The following is a 17,120-nucleotide window of genomic DNA, read 5'->3' on the forward strand; positions in this document are numbered from 1 at the left end:
ACTCAAAGCATTTTACATTGATAGTGGGGGACCACTTCAGCACCAACGTGTAGCATCCACTTGGATGATGTAACAGCAGCCATTCTTGCACCAGTACACTCACCACACATTAGCTATTAAGGGGTGAGAGAGATAGTTAGCCAATAAGGGACAGGGGGCGATTAGGGGGTCAGAATGACCAGGCAAGCAGCCATACTACCTGCACTTCAGAATAGGCAATCCAGCTGAAATTAAACATGTTTGGGCTTGGCCAGTACTTGGAAGGGAGACCATCTCGGAAGTGTTGGTGGGGTCCCCTCTCTCCAGTGCAGTGATTGGTGTAGTAAAAATGGGTGCATCCCTTGCATGAGACGTAAAACCAAGGTCCTCACTCTCAGTGGTCATAAAAGATCCCTGGGCATCTTTCAAATAGACTGTTATTGTGAAAAAAAGAACAAATGCAGAAATACATTTATTTCAGCAGTAACAACACTAATGATACTAAAGCGTGAAGAGGAAAGTTATTTTTTTGTTTTTCTTGTTACCATTGTTATACTGTATCTGTACCTTATTTTATTCTTCTTGAATATGAATGAAAAAGATCAAAGAAAAGATCTAAATATAGGTAAAGTTTGTTGAACTTTCCACACAATAAATATTTATAATCCCTTGTTATCTTTATTAACCATTCTATTTAAAGAATGTACCACCTTTCTTGTCATTGGCTACTTTTGATGAGAACTGATTCTTTTTAGATGTAGTATAAATACTGCATTATTGAATGGTACAGCTTTGGTGTGTCTAAATGAAGTATTATTGTTATTATTCACAGACTGTGTGGCCAAGCGGTTAAGAAACTAGACTAATCATCTTAGCACTGAAGCACTCACTGTATCATCCTGAGCAAATCATTCACATAGCTGTTACTTGTTGTAATGTATGTGTTAAATGTTTAATATAAAATTACAATTTCTTCTGATCTTTAATGACTGCCATAATTAACAAAGCTATAGCTGTTTTAATGGTTTTTATGTATTGCAGCATTTTTGTAGAACTACTCTAGTCTGTGATCACTATGAACTTAAAATATTATGTATTCTGAACTGAGATACTTAATGTGAATGGAGCTGTAAGGAAGTCACAAAACGAATTAAAAAAACTGAATCTGAATACAGACCAAAATGCACAATGCAGGATAGATAGATAGATTATTAATCCCAAGGGGAAATTCACATACTCCAGGAGCAACATACTGATAAAAACAATATTAAATTAAAGAGTGATAACCATGCAGGTATAACAGACAATAACTTTGTATAATGTTAACATTTACCCCTCCAGGAGGAATTGAAGAGTCGCATAGTGTGGGGAAGGAATGATTCTCAGTCTGTCAGTGGAGCAGTATGAAGTGTATGAAGTAAAAATGAAAGTTAAAGGCCCAAAGAAAAACCATCTTCCAAGTTTTCCCCGACTTTATGGCTTTATTGCTTTTTTCATCTCCTAAAACCATAAAACACTCTCTCTTACCTGTCACCTGAGCTGCTCTGTTTTTGTTTCTGTAGCTCCCTACCCTCTTGAATGAGATGGCCATCAGGTTCATTCTCTTTGTTGGCACCTTTTGATCTTGCCAATGATCCTTAACTTGCCTTTAAAGGGCCTACTTCCCTGGATAGCTTCTATGCAGCCTGGTTTTAAATTAGCAGCATAGTTTCACCCGTTGTCAGTTGTCACTGACTGAGTAATTATTTGGGTCTTCTGTTGTTTTTTATTTTATATATATGTTAGTGTATTATGGCTTTAAATATAAGTAAGGACTCAAAGGCTGCACTTAGTTAAGAGTGTTATATAGAAAATAAACTGCATTGAATGGTTTCTTTACCTCAAATCAATTCATACAAAAATAATGCTGAAAGGTCAAGGTGAATGACATACAAATAAATAAAACAAAATATTTTCAAGCATTCCACAAAACATAAATAACAATTATATTCTATGGACAGATGTAATCATAGCAAAGACAAAAAACTGAATTTAAAGTTCATTTTTAATTTCAGTCTTTTGGCTTCTACTGTGACTGTAAGAATGTGTAATCTGTTCTGCCTACTGTCTGGAATGCACTGCCCTTGTGTGTACATTAAACTCCTTCTGCCTCGAACAAGAGATGCAAACATCAGATGTGTTCAGTAGAGTATTCTCGATATGCTGTTGTCTTGTCTGTACTACCACTCAAATTTCTTCTTTCCAGATCATGATGAAAACAATTACTGTCATTTTGACAAAGCTATTTGATTTTATTTTCACTATTCCTTTCCACTACTGCGGTGGGCTGGCGCCCTGCCCGGGGTTTGTTTCTGCCTTGCGCACTGTGTTGGCTGGGATTGGCTCCAGCAGACCCCCATGACAATGTACGGGTTGGACAATGACTGACTGACTTTCCACTACTTAGCATTTTGTTTGCTATTAAAGTACAATATGTTTCACTGTAAGTTTTAAAATGTAATTTTGTTTTATTTTATGATACTAGCCTTGATTGTCAGTGTCATGACATTAAAGCAGACAGTGCTGATTCCTTACAGGAAATTTGGTCACACCCAATCCATGGCTACAGTTTTAAAAATAACAGTTCTTTAATGGCACTTTACTTGGGTTTATGGATTCCCATAGAACAACTGCTTGACAAATAACCATTTAATCCATCAGCAGGATTCTTTGAATATGAAATTGTTTTTTGGGCTTTGGAAAGATTGCTAACGTGGACAAAGCAGAAATATTTAATGTATAGTAGGCTAGCACAATACTAACTGATCAAGAGAACCTGAGCTCAGCCTGTATTATTGTATGCAGCAAGAGTACTTTTAAAATTATAAACCCATTGTTATTTCATTAATCTGTTATTGTCTGTTCATGGTTTATTTATGCAGTCTATTTTGGATCTAAACAAATAAATGTTCTTTCTGGAACCATTGTATGGATGGTTCAAAAATGGTTCTACTGTGGCATCACTCTAAGAAGCAACTTTGGCACCCTTACTTGTAAGAGTGTACGGTGCCTTCTATGTATTGTTTCTGTACTCCCCCCATGTTGAAACTGATTTCCTCTTTGTACTCCAGTTTCTTCCAAAAGCTCATACCCATTCAATCAGGTTGTTTGGCCTAGTTTGACTTGATTGTGAGAGTGTATGTCCTCAGACTGACTAGCATACTATCCTGATTTCATTTGTACCTTGTACCCTTCTTTTTTAAAACAGGACATTTTGAACATGACCAAGAAAAGACTTTCTAAAACTTGGATACATGGCTGGTGATTTCATTGCAGTGAATGTTGGAGTTGGATTGCTTTAAATAGTAAAATTAAGAATACAAGCAATGTGTAATATGAGACACTATAAAACAGATGGAATTAGTAAAGGACTGCATCAGTGTGTGGTGTTTACTCCAGGAACGTTTGCTTTTCCCTACATTTTTTGTCTTTAGAACTTTTATTTTGCTGTATTTGGGGAATTGAAAATCCACATGAGTCTGCTGAACATGAAAGAGATTCTCCCAAAGTTAATGTGTGGCATGCTTTGGGAAAAAATCAAGTCATAGGGCCATTCTTTTTTGAAGGGCGTGTTGTTAATGGTGATGGCTATGTAGAAATGCTGCAAAATTACTTTATTCCTAAACTTGAACAATTAGGACTGATGGAGAATGCAGTGTTTCAACAAGATGGTTCTCCTTGTCATTTTGCTTTGCATGATAGTCAGTTTATACATGAGACATTCCCTAACAGATGGATTGGAAGAGGTGGACCATTTTCTTGGCCTCCATGTTCACCAGATTTGACTCCATTGGGTTTCTTTTTATGGGGACATGTGAAAACTAATGTTTATTCAACCAAACCTCTGTGTTTAGAAGACTTGCAAGCTAGGATAACTGATGTGATTGCTGGTATTTCTGAAAATCAGCTTCAAAATGTTTTCTGAGAACTACAGAATCATATTACCCTTTGTATTAGTAATGATAGTGGACATGTTGAAAATTAATAAGAACAATAAAAAATGTAAGTGTTTCTTCTTTCTAATCATTTTTACAGATTATTTCTATCATATATACAGTACTTACAACTATTTTAAATTGCACACAGACTTTACCACAAGACAATGTATACTGTGGGATGCAGAATAATATATTGGGCAATCAGAAAAAAATTTATATATCTGACATCTCTTTATTTCTCTGACTTTTGCAACACCAAATAAGATCATAGTAAGGCAATGTACTAAAACACTAAACTTTCCAAGGGCTGATTTTTACTCTGGTAATTTTCAAAAGTTAATATTTTACTTTAGTTCCTACTATCAGAATATTTTATATGAATTGAATTTTTGTCTTTCCAAAGCATTCATTTAGCGTCATGTATAAATAAGAAACACATCTGGTCATATTCATATATACAAAGTAAAGTCTGCATGATTACATAATAAACACAAAGTCACAAATTGCACTAGGAGGATAGTAGGCAAGTGTGCACTTTTGTTTTGTTCTTGCCAATGGGATCATAGTCTAATTTGCCACACCTGCTGTTTGAAGCACTACCCTAGAGGGCAAAGGTCCAGCTCAGTCACCCGCTCCTCCTGCTATTGCTAACTCCTTAAATACTTGCTGAGCGCAGCTTGTAATCCAAGGTTAAATAGCATAATTGCAATCTGGAAATCTATTCCTATGTCTGCATTTGAGAATTAGCTGGCAGAACAAGAGGGAGGAATCACTCATATTAGGCAACAGAAGTCCTTGCCTTGTAACGGTAGGAAAAATGTGATTTCTTTCATGACAAGAATGATCTTTTCATATGTTTTTGTTATTGCATTCTTGCTTGCTTTGATATTTTTTAACTTTGGCACCCATTGTTATTAAAATACATGAGAAAGCTTCTGACATCGTTGTGTGTTTTTGTTTGTTATTTTAATTTTAACATAATTTTAATGTCAAGTATTTTGAATTAAAGCTGTGGAAGGTGCTTTATAAAAATAAAAAACTGACACTGAAATGCCTTGAAATAGAACTTACTACTAAAGGTGTTATATAAAGTATAAAGATAAAGCTATGAAAAGTGTTATATAAAAATAAAGGCTAACTGGCTAATGGACAGAAAAATGGCTTGAAATTGTGTTTAGGTTTTTGCAAAACACTTTCAAAAATGTCCATTGTAAACATTATTAATTTTGTAATATTTGTTCATCATCCTTTTACATCTAATATTTGACTATGTGTTGACAACTAGTCCTTTAATTATTTTTGTTATTGTATATGTCTTTCTCTTTAGAAATAATTTATAGTTTGTCTCCTTGAGATATCTGCCCCTTTGCCAATTTGCAGCTTAACCTGGGTTTTGTTATGTTACACTTTTTTTTTTGTAAATTGTCAAAAGTGTCATATAAAGAAAAATTGGATGGTAGTTTGATTATTAAAGTGCTGAGACAGTGGTTAGTATGAAAGGTTTATCATAAAACAGAGTCTGATTGTCTGACTGATGGAAACATATTTTGAGATAATCAAAAGAGTAATATATAAAATACATGGTGGATAGGCTGATCATGAAAAAAGTCTGTGATAGCAGAAAAATAGGATAATATTAAAAAGGCATTGCTTACATGCCTGCTCATTTTATACTTTCAGAAAATATCAGTGCAAGTGCATTATTTTAGCTAGTACCTTTTACCACTGTAGACTCACACATAATTTTTAGGAATTGGTCTGCACCCTGAAGCATGTTAAATCATTCATGTTGATATTTTGCACTGATTAAACAAAGACATCATTTTAGAAACAGAATACACCTTAGCGGCTCCACTTTGTTGGGATTGTGCCATTTTACTGACATTACTAGCATTGCTGTGCCATTTTCTTAGCATTTTAACTGTGGGGTTGAAGTCATGTTAACAGGGATTGATTTGTGCTCTTATTTTTCATTGTGTTTCTTCTTTTCTGAAACAAAATCTGGCAAAACAAATCTACAGTATTTCAAAGAAGATGGAGCACAACACAACTCAGATCTCCCGTGAAGAGCTTGAGGAACTAAAGGAGGCTTTTAATAAGATAGGTAATTCTCACAGCATTTTTTACAATATGACATATAATAATCTACTGTTGTTTTGTTAAAAGCAACTTGGCTGCCATCTGTGAGTTAATGAATTCTTAAAAGGTACACTACACAAATGCTTTTATGATTATATCCGTTTTAGGAAGCATTGGAATGCACTTCATAAGACATCTGTGTTGTATGGCTACAATTAAAATTCTGAGTTTGTCTCCTCATAATGTTTGTGTGAGAGACTCAGACAAGACACCCTTTAAAGTGTTTGTCAGACATTCTTTGCAGACCTGGTTCCTCAAACCATATGTGTTTATCAATGTTTATTCTTGACTTGAAGTATTTATTTTCTTAATAAATAATACAATAAGAGGAAGTCACAAGACACGTATTTATAAAATAGTAAACCATCTACAATTTTTGTACAGTTCTACTTGAAGAAGAACTGAACAAGAACCTGGTTATTGCTTTCTGAACCAAAGTGTGTAGTCAGTCTACACATTATGTTCTCCAGGTACTCAAGAGACAAAATGTCTCTTTCATTTCTCTCTTTCCTGTAATATCTGGTTATCTGTTTATTCTCCCAGACCACTCTTGTCCTCTTTCTTCCAACATGGTAAACATGGTAAACTCTAGAAAGAGCAAGTTGTTTTAAACACTTTTCCAAACTCAGACAATAACCCACTTCAAAGACACACAAGAATTACGAAAAAGAAGAAAACCTCTGACTTGGCTAATGATTAGAGAGCAGTCACACTGAGGCATGATAAAGGTGTATTATTGTAGTTATAAAGGAGCCCAAATTGAGTTTCTTGACACACATTTATTGAGAACTATGTTGGCTGAAAGTATTGCAGCATTGTTTATAATGACCATCATTTTTGTCTTCGTTCTCTCTTTACCTGCTACGTGCAGCTGGTTGAAAGCAGAGTTACATAGTCAGAAATGATACTTGAGTAAAAGTTAAAGTACTGTGTTAATTTTTAACTTTCACTTAAGTAAGTAGTGCTTCAGTTAAAAACTACTTGATCAAAAGTAAAAAGGTATCTGTTTTCAAAAGTACTCAAGTACCAAAAATAAAAGTACATTTTATAATAATGAGAAGGTTTAAGGTTATGTTTAAAGAACACAAAACATTTATTTAATTTTTACACAACATCCATCCATCCATCCATTTTCCAACCCGCTGAATCCAAACACAGGGTCACGGGGGTCTGCTGGAGCCAATCCCAGCCAACACAGGGCACAAGGCAGAAACCAATCAATTGGCAGGGTGCCAACCCACCACAGAGAAGAAGAAAATAAAATACAAAAATAAAAGTTAAGTGAATAGCTCACAACCTTATCACATGAATAGATAAGCAATGTGTAAAACTGAGTGCAAATGAACACAGATTGGGTTTATTGTACTTCACTAAAGTAAATAAAGAATTATCTTAAAAAAGTTATGGTTTCCTTTGCTCAATTTGGTATCCAATTATACCTTTAAATTATCCACTGAAGTACTCATGTACACTACACAGTTCACCACAATTAAGTTCAAGGCACATTATTAACCCTCCAGCATAACCAGATGTTTACCAGTTGGTTGCCTCATAATATATGTTTATATTTTTAATGCACTCCAATAGACAATTTAAATTCTACAGAGTAACATTTTCCCACACAGCTTGCATTTATATTACACAAAAATAAGTCAACTTCAATAAAACATAATTAAATGGCAAAAAAATCTAAGTACTGTATTAATGTTCTACTGAAGAATGCTCTGAATATGGGTCAATTAGAAGACTAATAAAAAGGGTAGCTCAGAGAAAGTAAAAGTCACACACTTTGAAATTCAAGGTTTGTGATTTTGTGGGAGAAAAAATAACAGATGTGCAGTAATTATCAACTAGTTCACCAAGACAAAATATATTGCTACTCAAGGTTCACCCTTACACATAAAACTAGAACATTCACTTAACAAGCCTCCTATATTATCCTTAGTTATTGTGGCTTTAGTAGATTCTGGTCAGCAGGAAAGTGTTTGGTTCCTTTCCCCAAGCTAAAATTCCATAAATCAGCAACAAAAGAAAAGCTGACCCCCTTTGTTAGCTCTCACATAACAAGGGACAACAAGACTACTTCCAGGCAACAAGACCTCACTAGAACCCCAAGTCTGTCTTTTCCAGTTAACCTGTGACTTTTATGGCCAGGCTCGCCCTAACATTTCAGTAACTGGCTCATAAGAATCTTCTGCAATATGTTGTGAGTACAACATACAGATATTGTTCAGACGATATATAACTTTTGATCTCAATATATTATTTGTGCCCATAAAGTATTGTTTGCATAAAATTAAAACAACACTGCTTTTTAGGACTTCAGAGGTTACATATAAGTTAGATTATGAAGATGGGGAAAAACACTTTAACGTGATTGTTTAATCTGAAGGTGAATTCTTGTAAGAAGATATTTTTTAGGTGTTATTTTCAAATACAACTGTCAGTGCACCTTCAGTTTCCATGTCTCAGCAGTGAACAGCATGCATATGTAATGACCTACCAAATAAGCAGTGGAATGCTTATTATTCCATATTTATTTTTGAATGATTTAAGGCACTCTATTGGCTGCGTCTGACCATTGTTGAATTATAACCATAAAGTTAGTCTCTTATATGAATTTATAATCTTTTGGTCTGTAACGAGTAATGATAACTTCCTGGAAAATATAATGAGTAAAATGTATGCTATTTGACCTAAAAATGTAGTGGAGTAAAAATAAAAGTAGCCCTAAATTAAATTTATTTAAGTAAAGTACAAATAGCTGAAATATGTACTTAAGCAAAGTAACAAAGTAGCTGTGTTTTGTCATTTTATACCTCTGATCAAAAGTGAAAGTTATTGTAGTGCACTAGTGACCTTCGAGGAACCTCGGACAGCAAACTGTAGTGATCTTTTCTGGGTCTTAGTTTGGTCGGAACCTCATTACCAATTAAGAAAAACTTGCTTCTTTGTCACTAACATCATGTTAAACTAAGTCACTATTTATTTCAATCAATTTTTTTGTCTATGAACAGCAGCTTTTTTCTGAAATTACAAACACCCCTGCAATTTAGTTGAACTGATGATTCTAAATTGGTCCCATGTGAGATGGTGTGGTCTGTTTGGTGGACAAATGCCCTGCTCAGGGCTGGTTGTCCAGTGCTGTCAAAACAGCCTTATGACTATCCATTCTGTTAAGTTGAGTTGTGAACATTGTGTTAATTTGTTTAATACTTATGGCACACTCAATTAAAATGGCACTTATGCACTATGGTTGGATTTAAATCACATGGTACTGCATTACCTTGTTATTGACTTTCACTGCACCAAAGAGTCTCTACGCTTGGCCACTATTCAGGGAGTGGATGTAGAGGTGGTGCATTGCTACAAATACTTGGGGGATCCACATCAATAATAAGCTGGACTGGGCTCATAACACAGAGCAAATATATAAGAAAGAGCAGAGCAGGCTTTTGTTTCATAGGAGATGGAGTTCCTTTACTGTGGGAAGTGACATCCTCCACATCTTCTACAACTTTGTGATGGCCAGTGTGATTTGTAACACTGTGGTGTGCTGGGCTGATAACATCACTTCAGGAGAGACCCACCAAATCAACAAACTAATCAAAAGGGCACAGTAACACACTAACACTGAGGACTTTCAGCATACAAAATATTCAGCATAAGTATGTCAGGAAAAATTACTGGGGCTCGTTATACCAACAGCAATGCACCTATCTATCTATCTATCTATCTATCTATCTATCTATCTATCTATCTATCTATCAGCAGCAAGTAAAGGATAGTTTTTATGCATGTAATCTTTCCGCCACTGTATGTGTTTGGAAGTTTTTGGGCTGAGCTGAGGCATTACTTGGAAGTGCTATATAATATTGGACAAACCAAATGCTGCAACTTTTTAGTTGTACTACTTTGCAAAAAAAAGAATATTTTATCCAGGTCACATGCTTTTCATTTGGAAAATTCTGATTCAGATCAAACATTAAGCATTTAATCAAAATAAGCGAGAAAGCCATCCATTTCAAGAAGTAAATCTTTTTTAGGTTGAATTTGTATTTATGACCAAATACCAACTTTGAAATCTGTTTCAGTGATTTGCCTTATGCATGGAAGTTGTAAAGTAGCATCACAGGCTTGGAAAATAAAGACACAAATGGGCTCCTTTTTTACCTTGTCTCCTTGAATATTACACATATATACCATACATTTTTTTTTAAATTGAACCTTAAACACTAAGTCTTTTTTCTGGGAGATGTCATTTATTTGTTCTGTGGTACAGTATTAATCATCAGCATAAAGTTAAAGCTAACACTGGCAAATGTGCTTATGAATGTATCCATATCTTAGTAGATGAACATTATACATTTCTGGTGTGAACAATTGATCTAAATGCAATTAGAAATCTGGCTGCCATCCTCGCCTATACTGTAGGAGGAAAAAAACTGAAAAGAAAGCACAGGGAAAAACTACAAACAAATCCACAAAGCACTGCAGAAGTAAAAGGCCTCTTGAGTTTGACTGCAGTAGCAATTAAACGCAAATACTGATAAATGCTGTAAAGTCCTGGGTGTTGCTGTCCCAGCCTATAGCACATACCGCCCATGGGAGTGACCAAACTAACATATGAGACATCTGTGATGGATGCATTCCAATGTTTAGTGAATTATCAGGGGTGTGTTGGCTGCAAAGCTAATGAGCAGTTATTACTCAATGGAAAAAGAGTGTGCTTCCTGCATAAATCGTCTCAGAGTTGCCACGTTATTCCTTATCAGAGTGTACTTCTGTAGGCCATTTAAATACTGCCCAAAAATTAAATCAGAAAATATTTTCATGAGAACATCAACCCTCCTGGATAGCTTCACATTATTTAGTATACCATATTTAGTAACAGGAGTTATTATGAGATATTACAGGTTCCTTTATTTATGAGAAACTCTCTTTTTGATCATAAGGCTATGGTAAAGCACAAAAACAATCATGTATGCATAGCTCTTTAGATATTGTGAAGCAGGCTGAGCATGTGTAATGGACAATTGAGTATACATTGCCTACTATATTAATTGTCCAATCACAGACAAGTAGGCTGGAAAAAGAGAAAGGTGTATCATGTTATTTATATTTTATCACCAAAATTATTATTGAGATGTTTACTAAGTACTAAGAAGTTATCAAATGTATGCATGGCACAACATTTGATACATTTAGGGATTTTGAAAGTTGGAGTATTTACATTTTTCACCAGAAAGACAGAGGTTACATTTTTGTTTATTAAAATTTTGTAAAAATGAGTAATATGTAGTGAGAATAGAATTGAATTACATGTATTAACGGAGTACATAAAATACAACTTTTCTAATAGCATTTTACAAAACCGAGACAAACAGACTTGTGGTATTTGGAACAGCTTTCATAAATACAAGACAACTTGAGTGATATAAAAATGGCATGTTTTGTACTATTGTCAGTTATTGTCTGTGGATGGTTTATAGATAATTGTAGATGACATATGTTGATACATTATAATGTGAGAGAAATATTGAATTAATCTGCACATAATGTTTTAGTGTAACATACTGTAAATGCTGAGGTCATGTTTATACCCTGGCTTATGAAGTTATTTTCCTTTTTCATTCATTTCTAAATAGGTTCAGTGACTGGCTGTGTGTGTGATTTTCCCAGCATTTCACTAAATTGTACTGGGGATGGATCTGTTTATCCAACATTACCGTCTATTGTGATTGTAAAACAAGGAAATATACAAAATGTACTACAAGTTGAAATAACCTTTCCCAAGTTAAATTTAAAACAGTAAACAAATCCATGTTGCATGAAATGTTTGTCTATTTTAAGATACACAAGTTCAAAAATTTTCCAAAGCTTTTCAATGATAGTTTTTGAATTTTCAGAAAATGTGTACAGTGCATTCCATTTGATATATCTCAATGAAAGTTTACCTTTCCTTATAAATCTTCTGATGCAATAACTGTGCTATATTGTAACATGATCGGTTCATTGGGAACAAAGTTGTTTAATGCACTTAGACAAACAGACATGACAACGGCAGTAGGTGCTTTTCTGTATCTAAAGTCATTGTTTTATGTAACCAAAAACCAAAAATTTGCACTCCCGAACAAATATTATTGTTTAGTTTCTCAAGAACAATTCCTTTATGAGTATTCCCTAAGTTTTTCTCAAATGTCAGAATTTTTTTACTGCACTTTGTAGCAGGTAAACAAGAAATGTGATTAGCAAAATTGTGGGCACAATGGTAGCACCTATGCTAAAACAAAATCACAGAAAGTTCGGCAAGGGTAATCAAAATAATGATAAAATTTTCAATAACAAAAATAACAAATACAATTCAAAAGGCGAAGAAACTAAAACAATGACAATTTTAATGGGTTCCTGGCAGACGGAATCTCCCTTGAAATATGAGTGAATGAAAACTAGAAGGTACTTTATACTAGAAAAGGAGGCTTATTTTTGGGATTACTTGCCCTAGTCAGTCTGACACACTTCTTTTTTCACAAGCCAGTGAAGAATCTTTCAAGAAGTATGCAGCCTGTCCATTGAAAAGAGGTGCAAGTTAACATTTTACAAAGTGACACTGATTTTTCTTCTGTTCTGAAGAGAGCATTCTTATTTTTTGCTTTCAAGGCATTTTAGGCATTGTTTTCTATATGCTTAGGGCAGGGTTGGAGTTAGGATTATGATTAGTTGATCCAAAGCATAAAACAAGTGTTTTTCATTATGGGAAGATGGGTGTACAGTTACTCATTTCCATTCTTTCCATTCTGATTTGCATCAAAATTTTCTCTTTCATTTTAATGCTGCTGCTCTAACACACAGCCTGTAATCTGCTTGCTAGTCTGTAGTATCCTTCATTGTTGATGTCAGAGGCCACAAGCTGGCTGAAGACTACTGCTAATGAGAGATTCTGTATACTGTGTAGATATCAGCAAACACATACTGCATTTACACAGACCTGTCTGATTTACATGCTAAAGAAACCTTGCTCAGTTCATGACAATACACTACTATATGTCTATTTCATAGCTAACTGGAAGAATATGTTTCTCCTGAGATCATATTTGCATTTTCCGATTTGAAATTAGACAGCTGTGTAATTGTTTTCAAGCATTATCAGTATATATAAAATATAAATATATATTAAATCTAAAATTACACAAAAAATAAAACTCACTACTACAAAAAAATTTTACTGCATTATAGTAAAATGCATAAATGATGTAAATAGTCATCATTTAATACTTTTTTCTTTTCCTTCTGTTGTTTCCTCTGGCAAAGTGCAATAAACATTAGTACAAATCCACTAAAGATTTAAATGCATCAGAAGAGATTGCTCTTATATTTCCATTTAAAAGCATTTTCCTTATTTTCTGATTTCTGATGCATGAAAGTTTGTTTAACTAAATCATTATGCAATAAAGTAGAAAAGTATAAGGAAATTGGATAATAAGCTAATCTAATGAAATGTTCCCATTTTCTGTTTTGTACAGACATAGATAATAGCGGTTATGTTTGTGACTATGAAATGCAAGAGCTCTTTAAAGAGGCAAACCTTCCACTTCCAGGATACAAGGTACGAGAAATTGCAGAAAAAATCATCATGGCTGCGGATCACAACAAAGATGGAAAGATCAGCTTTGAAGAATTTGTATCGGTAATTCATTTTATAGCATCTATAAATAGCTTTATTCTATATTATATAATTTCAGTACAGTTTTTCTCAATTGCTAAAACACTAAAACCCATTGGCTGAAGAAAGTTCTCAGTTGCCTGACCTCATTTCACATTTCACATGGTAAAACACAATATGCAGATCTTATTTAGACTTTTCAGCAAAACTCTAAACACATTCTCATTCTCAAAACACATTCTACACTCTAATGCACACGTCATCCATACTGGTAAACATAAGTAGCAACGCTCAAATACAATTAGAAAAAATATGTCATTGATTGAACACAACCACTCAAAATTGATGTCACCTGTTTCAAATGATGCGACACAACCAATATAAGCCAGTCCAGAGACCAAACAGGTTGTTGAAGGTAGAAAGGAGAAAGTCTGAGCATGGATAGAAGAAACAATGTGAGAGGACGAGTGTGTATGCGAGGTGGGTGACGAGGAGGAGGAGGAGGACGATAAGAAAGAGGAAGAGGGCGAGGAAGAGGAAGAAGAGGAGGGCGAGGAAGAGGAGGAGGGCGGCAAGGAAGAGGAGGAGGAAGACAAAGAGTGGAAATATCTGATGAAATTCGAGCAACAGTCATAGACCATGTTCTTGTCCATGGATTGACAATGAGGGAAGCAGGACTAAGAGTGGAACCCAATTTGAGCCGATTTTCGGTGTCCACCATAGTAAGGACGTTCAGAGAAGAGAACAGGTACAGTATACTACTCTATTTTTGTAATTGCAAATTTACTGTACTAGACATTTGTAAAGTTCATCACTGTATGTATAGTACTGCATGAATATTTGTTGTAACTGCACATCTACTTTTTGTAGAATTGCGAGGTCGCCACATGCAGGTGGAAGGATGGCTTTATTCACTCAAGAGCAAGAGGCCATTATAGTGGGCATGGTCCTTCAAGATAATGTAATACGACTCGGAGAAATCCAGGAACGAGTGATACAAGACAACACACACTTCCAGGGAATCAACAGTGTGAGCATTTCCACAATTGACCGTGTCCTCCATCGTAACAGGATGCGAATGAAACAAGTATACAAAGTACGCTTTGAGCGCAACTCACCAAGTGTGAAAGAACTGCGAGCTCAGTATGTGCAAGTAAGTGTACATTCAGAAGCATTTACTGTAATCCAGATTTTCTACAGTACTAACACATACTATGTGAATGACATTACTCTTCAGTACATACAATGTATGTGAATCAGAAGTGCATACAGTAGGCTAAATTGTACTCTACAGTATAGCACTGTCTCTGTATGACTTACAAAATTCTAAATGCAGTATATTGTATTTCTACACAGACAATATTTGACTTGGAATCCTTGGACAGACCCCATGGCTTCATCTTTGTAGATGAAACAGGCTTCAATCTAACAAAGAGGAGACGGAGAGGCCGAAACATCATTGGACAGCGGGCCATTGTTGAAGTCCCTGGTCAACGAGGTGGCAATGTCACCATCTGTGCTGCTATTAGCAACCATGGTGTTCTACATCACCATGTTACACTTGGGCCATATAACACCCAGCACCTTCTAAGATTTATTGCCAATCTAAGAGAGATTTTATTTGAGCTGCAGGTTTAATACCATCAGGGTCAAGAGCTAAATGAGAATCCCATTCCCACCTATGTGATAGTGTGGGACAATGTCAGTTTCCACCGAGCTGCTCCGGTAAGGGAATAGTTTAACATCAATGAGCAGTTTATGAACTTGTACCTCCCTCCATACTCGCCTTTTCTGACTCCGATTGAGGAGTTTTTCTCCTCTTGGAGATGGAAAGTGTATAATAGACAACCCTACACCAGAGTAAGTCTTCTGCAAGCCATGGATTTAGCTTGTGGTGATATAGGTGAGGAATCATGTCAGGGCTGGATACGGCACACAAGAGGCTTCTTCCCCCGTTGCCTCAGGAGGGACAATATTGCTTGTGATGTTGACTAAGTGCTCTGGCCTAACCCAGCCCAAAGATGAGAAGAAGCAAATTGATCATGTTTACTCCTTTGATTTTTGTCCCTTTTAGTATTGTATACTGTAGTACAGTGCATTGTATGCTGTTTACTGTACAATGAACAAATTGTATGGCCCAAAACATTGAGATTAAAATCTTCTTCTCCCTGAGAACTATATGTTTTGAACAATGTGTTTTCTGTTTTTTGTTGTATTGTTTACTGACTGCTTGATAGTGTATATCATTTTGATCACTTTGTTTTTGATTTGAGAGCAGTGCTTGATTTTGAACACAGATAAAACTGTTTTTAGGCAAAAGTTTCATTTTGCAAGAGGAGTCAGAGGTTTTGTAAATAGTGCTTGAAGATAAGGTTTTGCATTTAATGGTTTCAGAAAATGGAGCAAGGTTTCTGAAATTGTGTTTTAGCAATTGAGAAAAACTGTAAATTGCTGTTTGTAAATTTCTATAAGGCTAATGATCTGATACGAGAAAGGAGGTAAAAGGAATGTGTGACTGAAGCTGGAAATGTTTTAATTTTACAACTCAGTTGTCAGTCCTTCAACCTTTAACCTTATGAAGAGTTATCGCTTTTAAGATTGTGATGATCATTTTCGCTCAGAGCCACTTGAATTCTTTATTTAGGTGTGGAGTAAACCTAATTTAAAAGTAAACCACAGGGATCCTTGCTCATACTATCTATCATATGTGCCATAGTGGGTATAAATTAGTTGTTGGTGACTATCTACTCTGAACAGTTTATTTTATTGCATCTAACCAATACCCAACCAGACTGAAATCTCAGGACTTAGAAGACATTAACCTAAATTCACTGTTGTATTCTTAGGACCATTGTAGACAATTCTTAGCCGTATAGAATGGAGTATCATCCTGCTGAAAAAACCTGTTTGTAGATGGTACCTACTACTACTGTAAAGGGGTGCACCTACAGTGTTAGGCAATTATGTTCAGATATTCAGTGACATTCAGACTTTGATCTACTGCCATCAAAAACATGCATCATTAACTCCCAAGTCCATGGACTAATGGATTGTTTACTGTTCCCAATTCTCCGTCCACTACAACTGGACCTTACTTTTTCCAGAGTTTTAGGAGTGAATCTAGAATGAGTTGTTAGCTGTCATACCCTGTTCATGACAATATACCACTAGTTGTGCAGTTTCACATGATTTCTTTGGCACCATTATTTATGCCCCTTAACTTTAGTCATGTGTATTTAGCCTCTGATTTGCACAACAATACATCTACACTATCTATTAAGACGTACCTACCTGCTTTAAAAAGCAATGAGTGCATGAATGATGCTGTTACTGAGAAATCACTTATGTGAGTAGGTTTGGGG

General features: G+C 35.2%; 1 protein-coding gene and 1 long non-coding RNA gene across 5 annotated transcripts in view; one reads left to right on the forward strand and one right to left on the reverse strand.

Annotated features, from left to right (window-relative positions):
• The window catches only part of LOC120533517 (plastin-1-like), a 114,124-nt gene that overhangs the window by 43,005 nt on the left and 53,999 nt on the right, over window positions 1-17,120 (forward strand). The window contains exons 1-3 of one of the 3 annotated variants that reach the window (XM_039760447.1): window positions 4,603-4,764; window positions 5,978-6,060; window positions 13,619-13,782. In XM_039760447.1, coding sequence (XP_039616381.1) covers window positions 5,991-6,060; window positions 13,619-13,782 — 234 coding nt within the window. In that variant the 5' untranslated portion in view covers window positions 4,603-4,764; window positions 5,978-5,990. Of the gene's footprint in view, window positions 1-4,602; window positions 4,765-5,977; window positions 6,061-13,618; window positions 13,783-17,120 lie in introns of those variants that run through there. The other 2 variants (XM_039760438.1, XM_039760456.1) reach the window with 2 other exon arrangements.
• The window catches only part of LOC120533530, a 124,977-nt gene that overhangs the window by 37,814 nt on the left and 70,043 nt on the right, over window positions 1-17,120 (reverse strand). The window lies entirely within an intron of this gene.

Source organism: Polypterus senegalus, chromosome 1 (genome assembly GCF_016835505.1).
Source record: "Polypterus senegalus isolate Bchr_013 chromosome 1, ASM1683550v1, whole genome shotgun sequence".
Lineage (NCBI taxonomy): Eukaryota > Metazoa > Chordata > Cladistia > Polypteriformes > Polypteridae > Polypterus > Polypterus senegalus.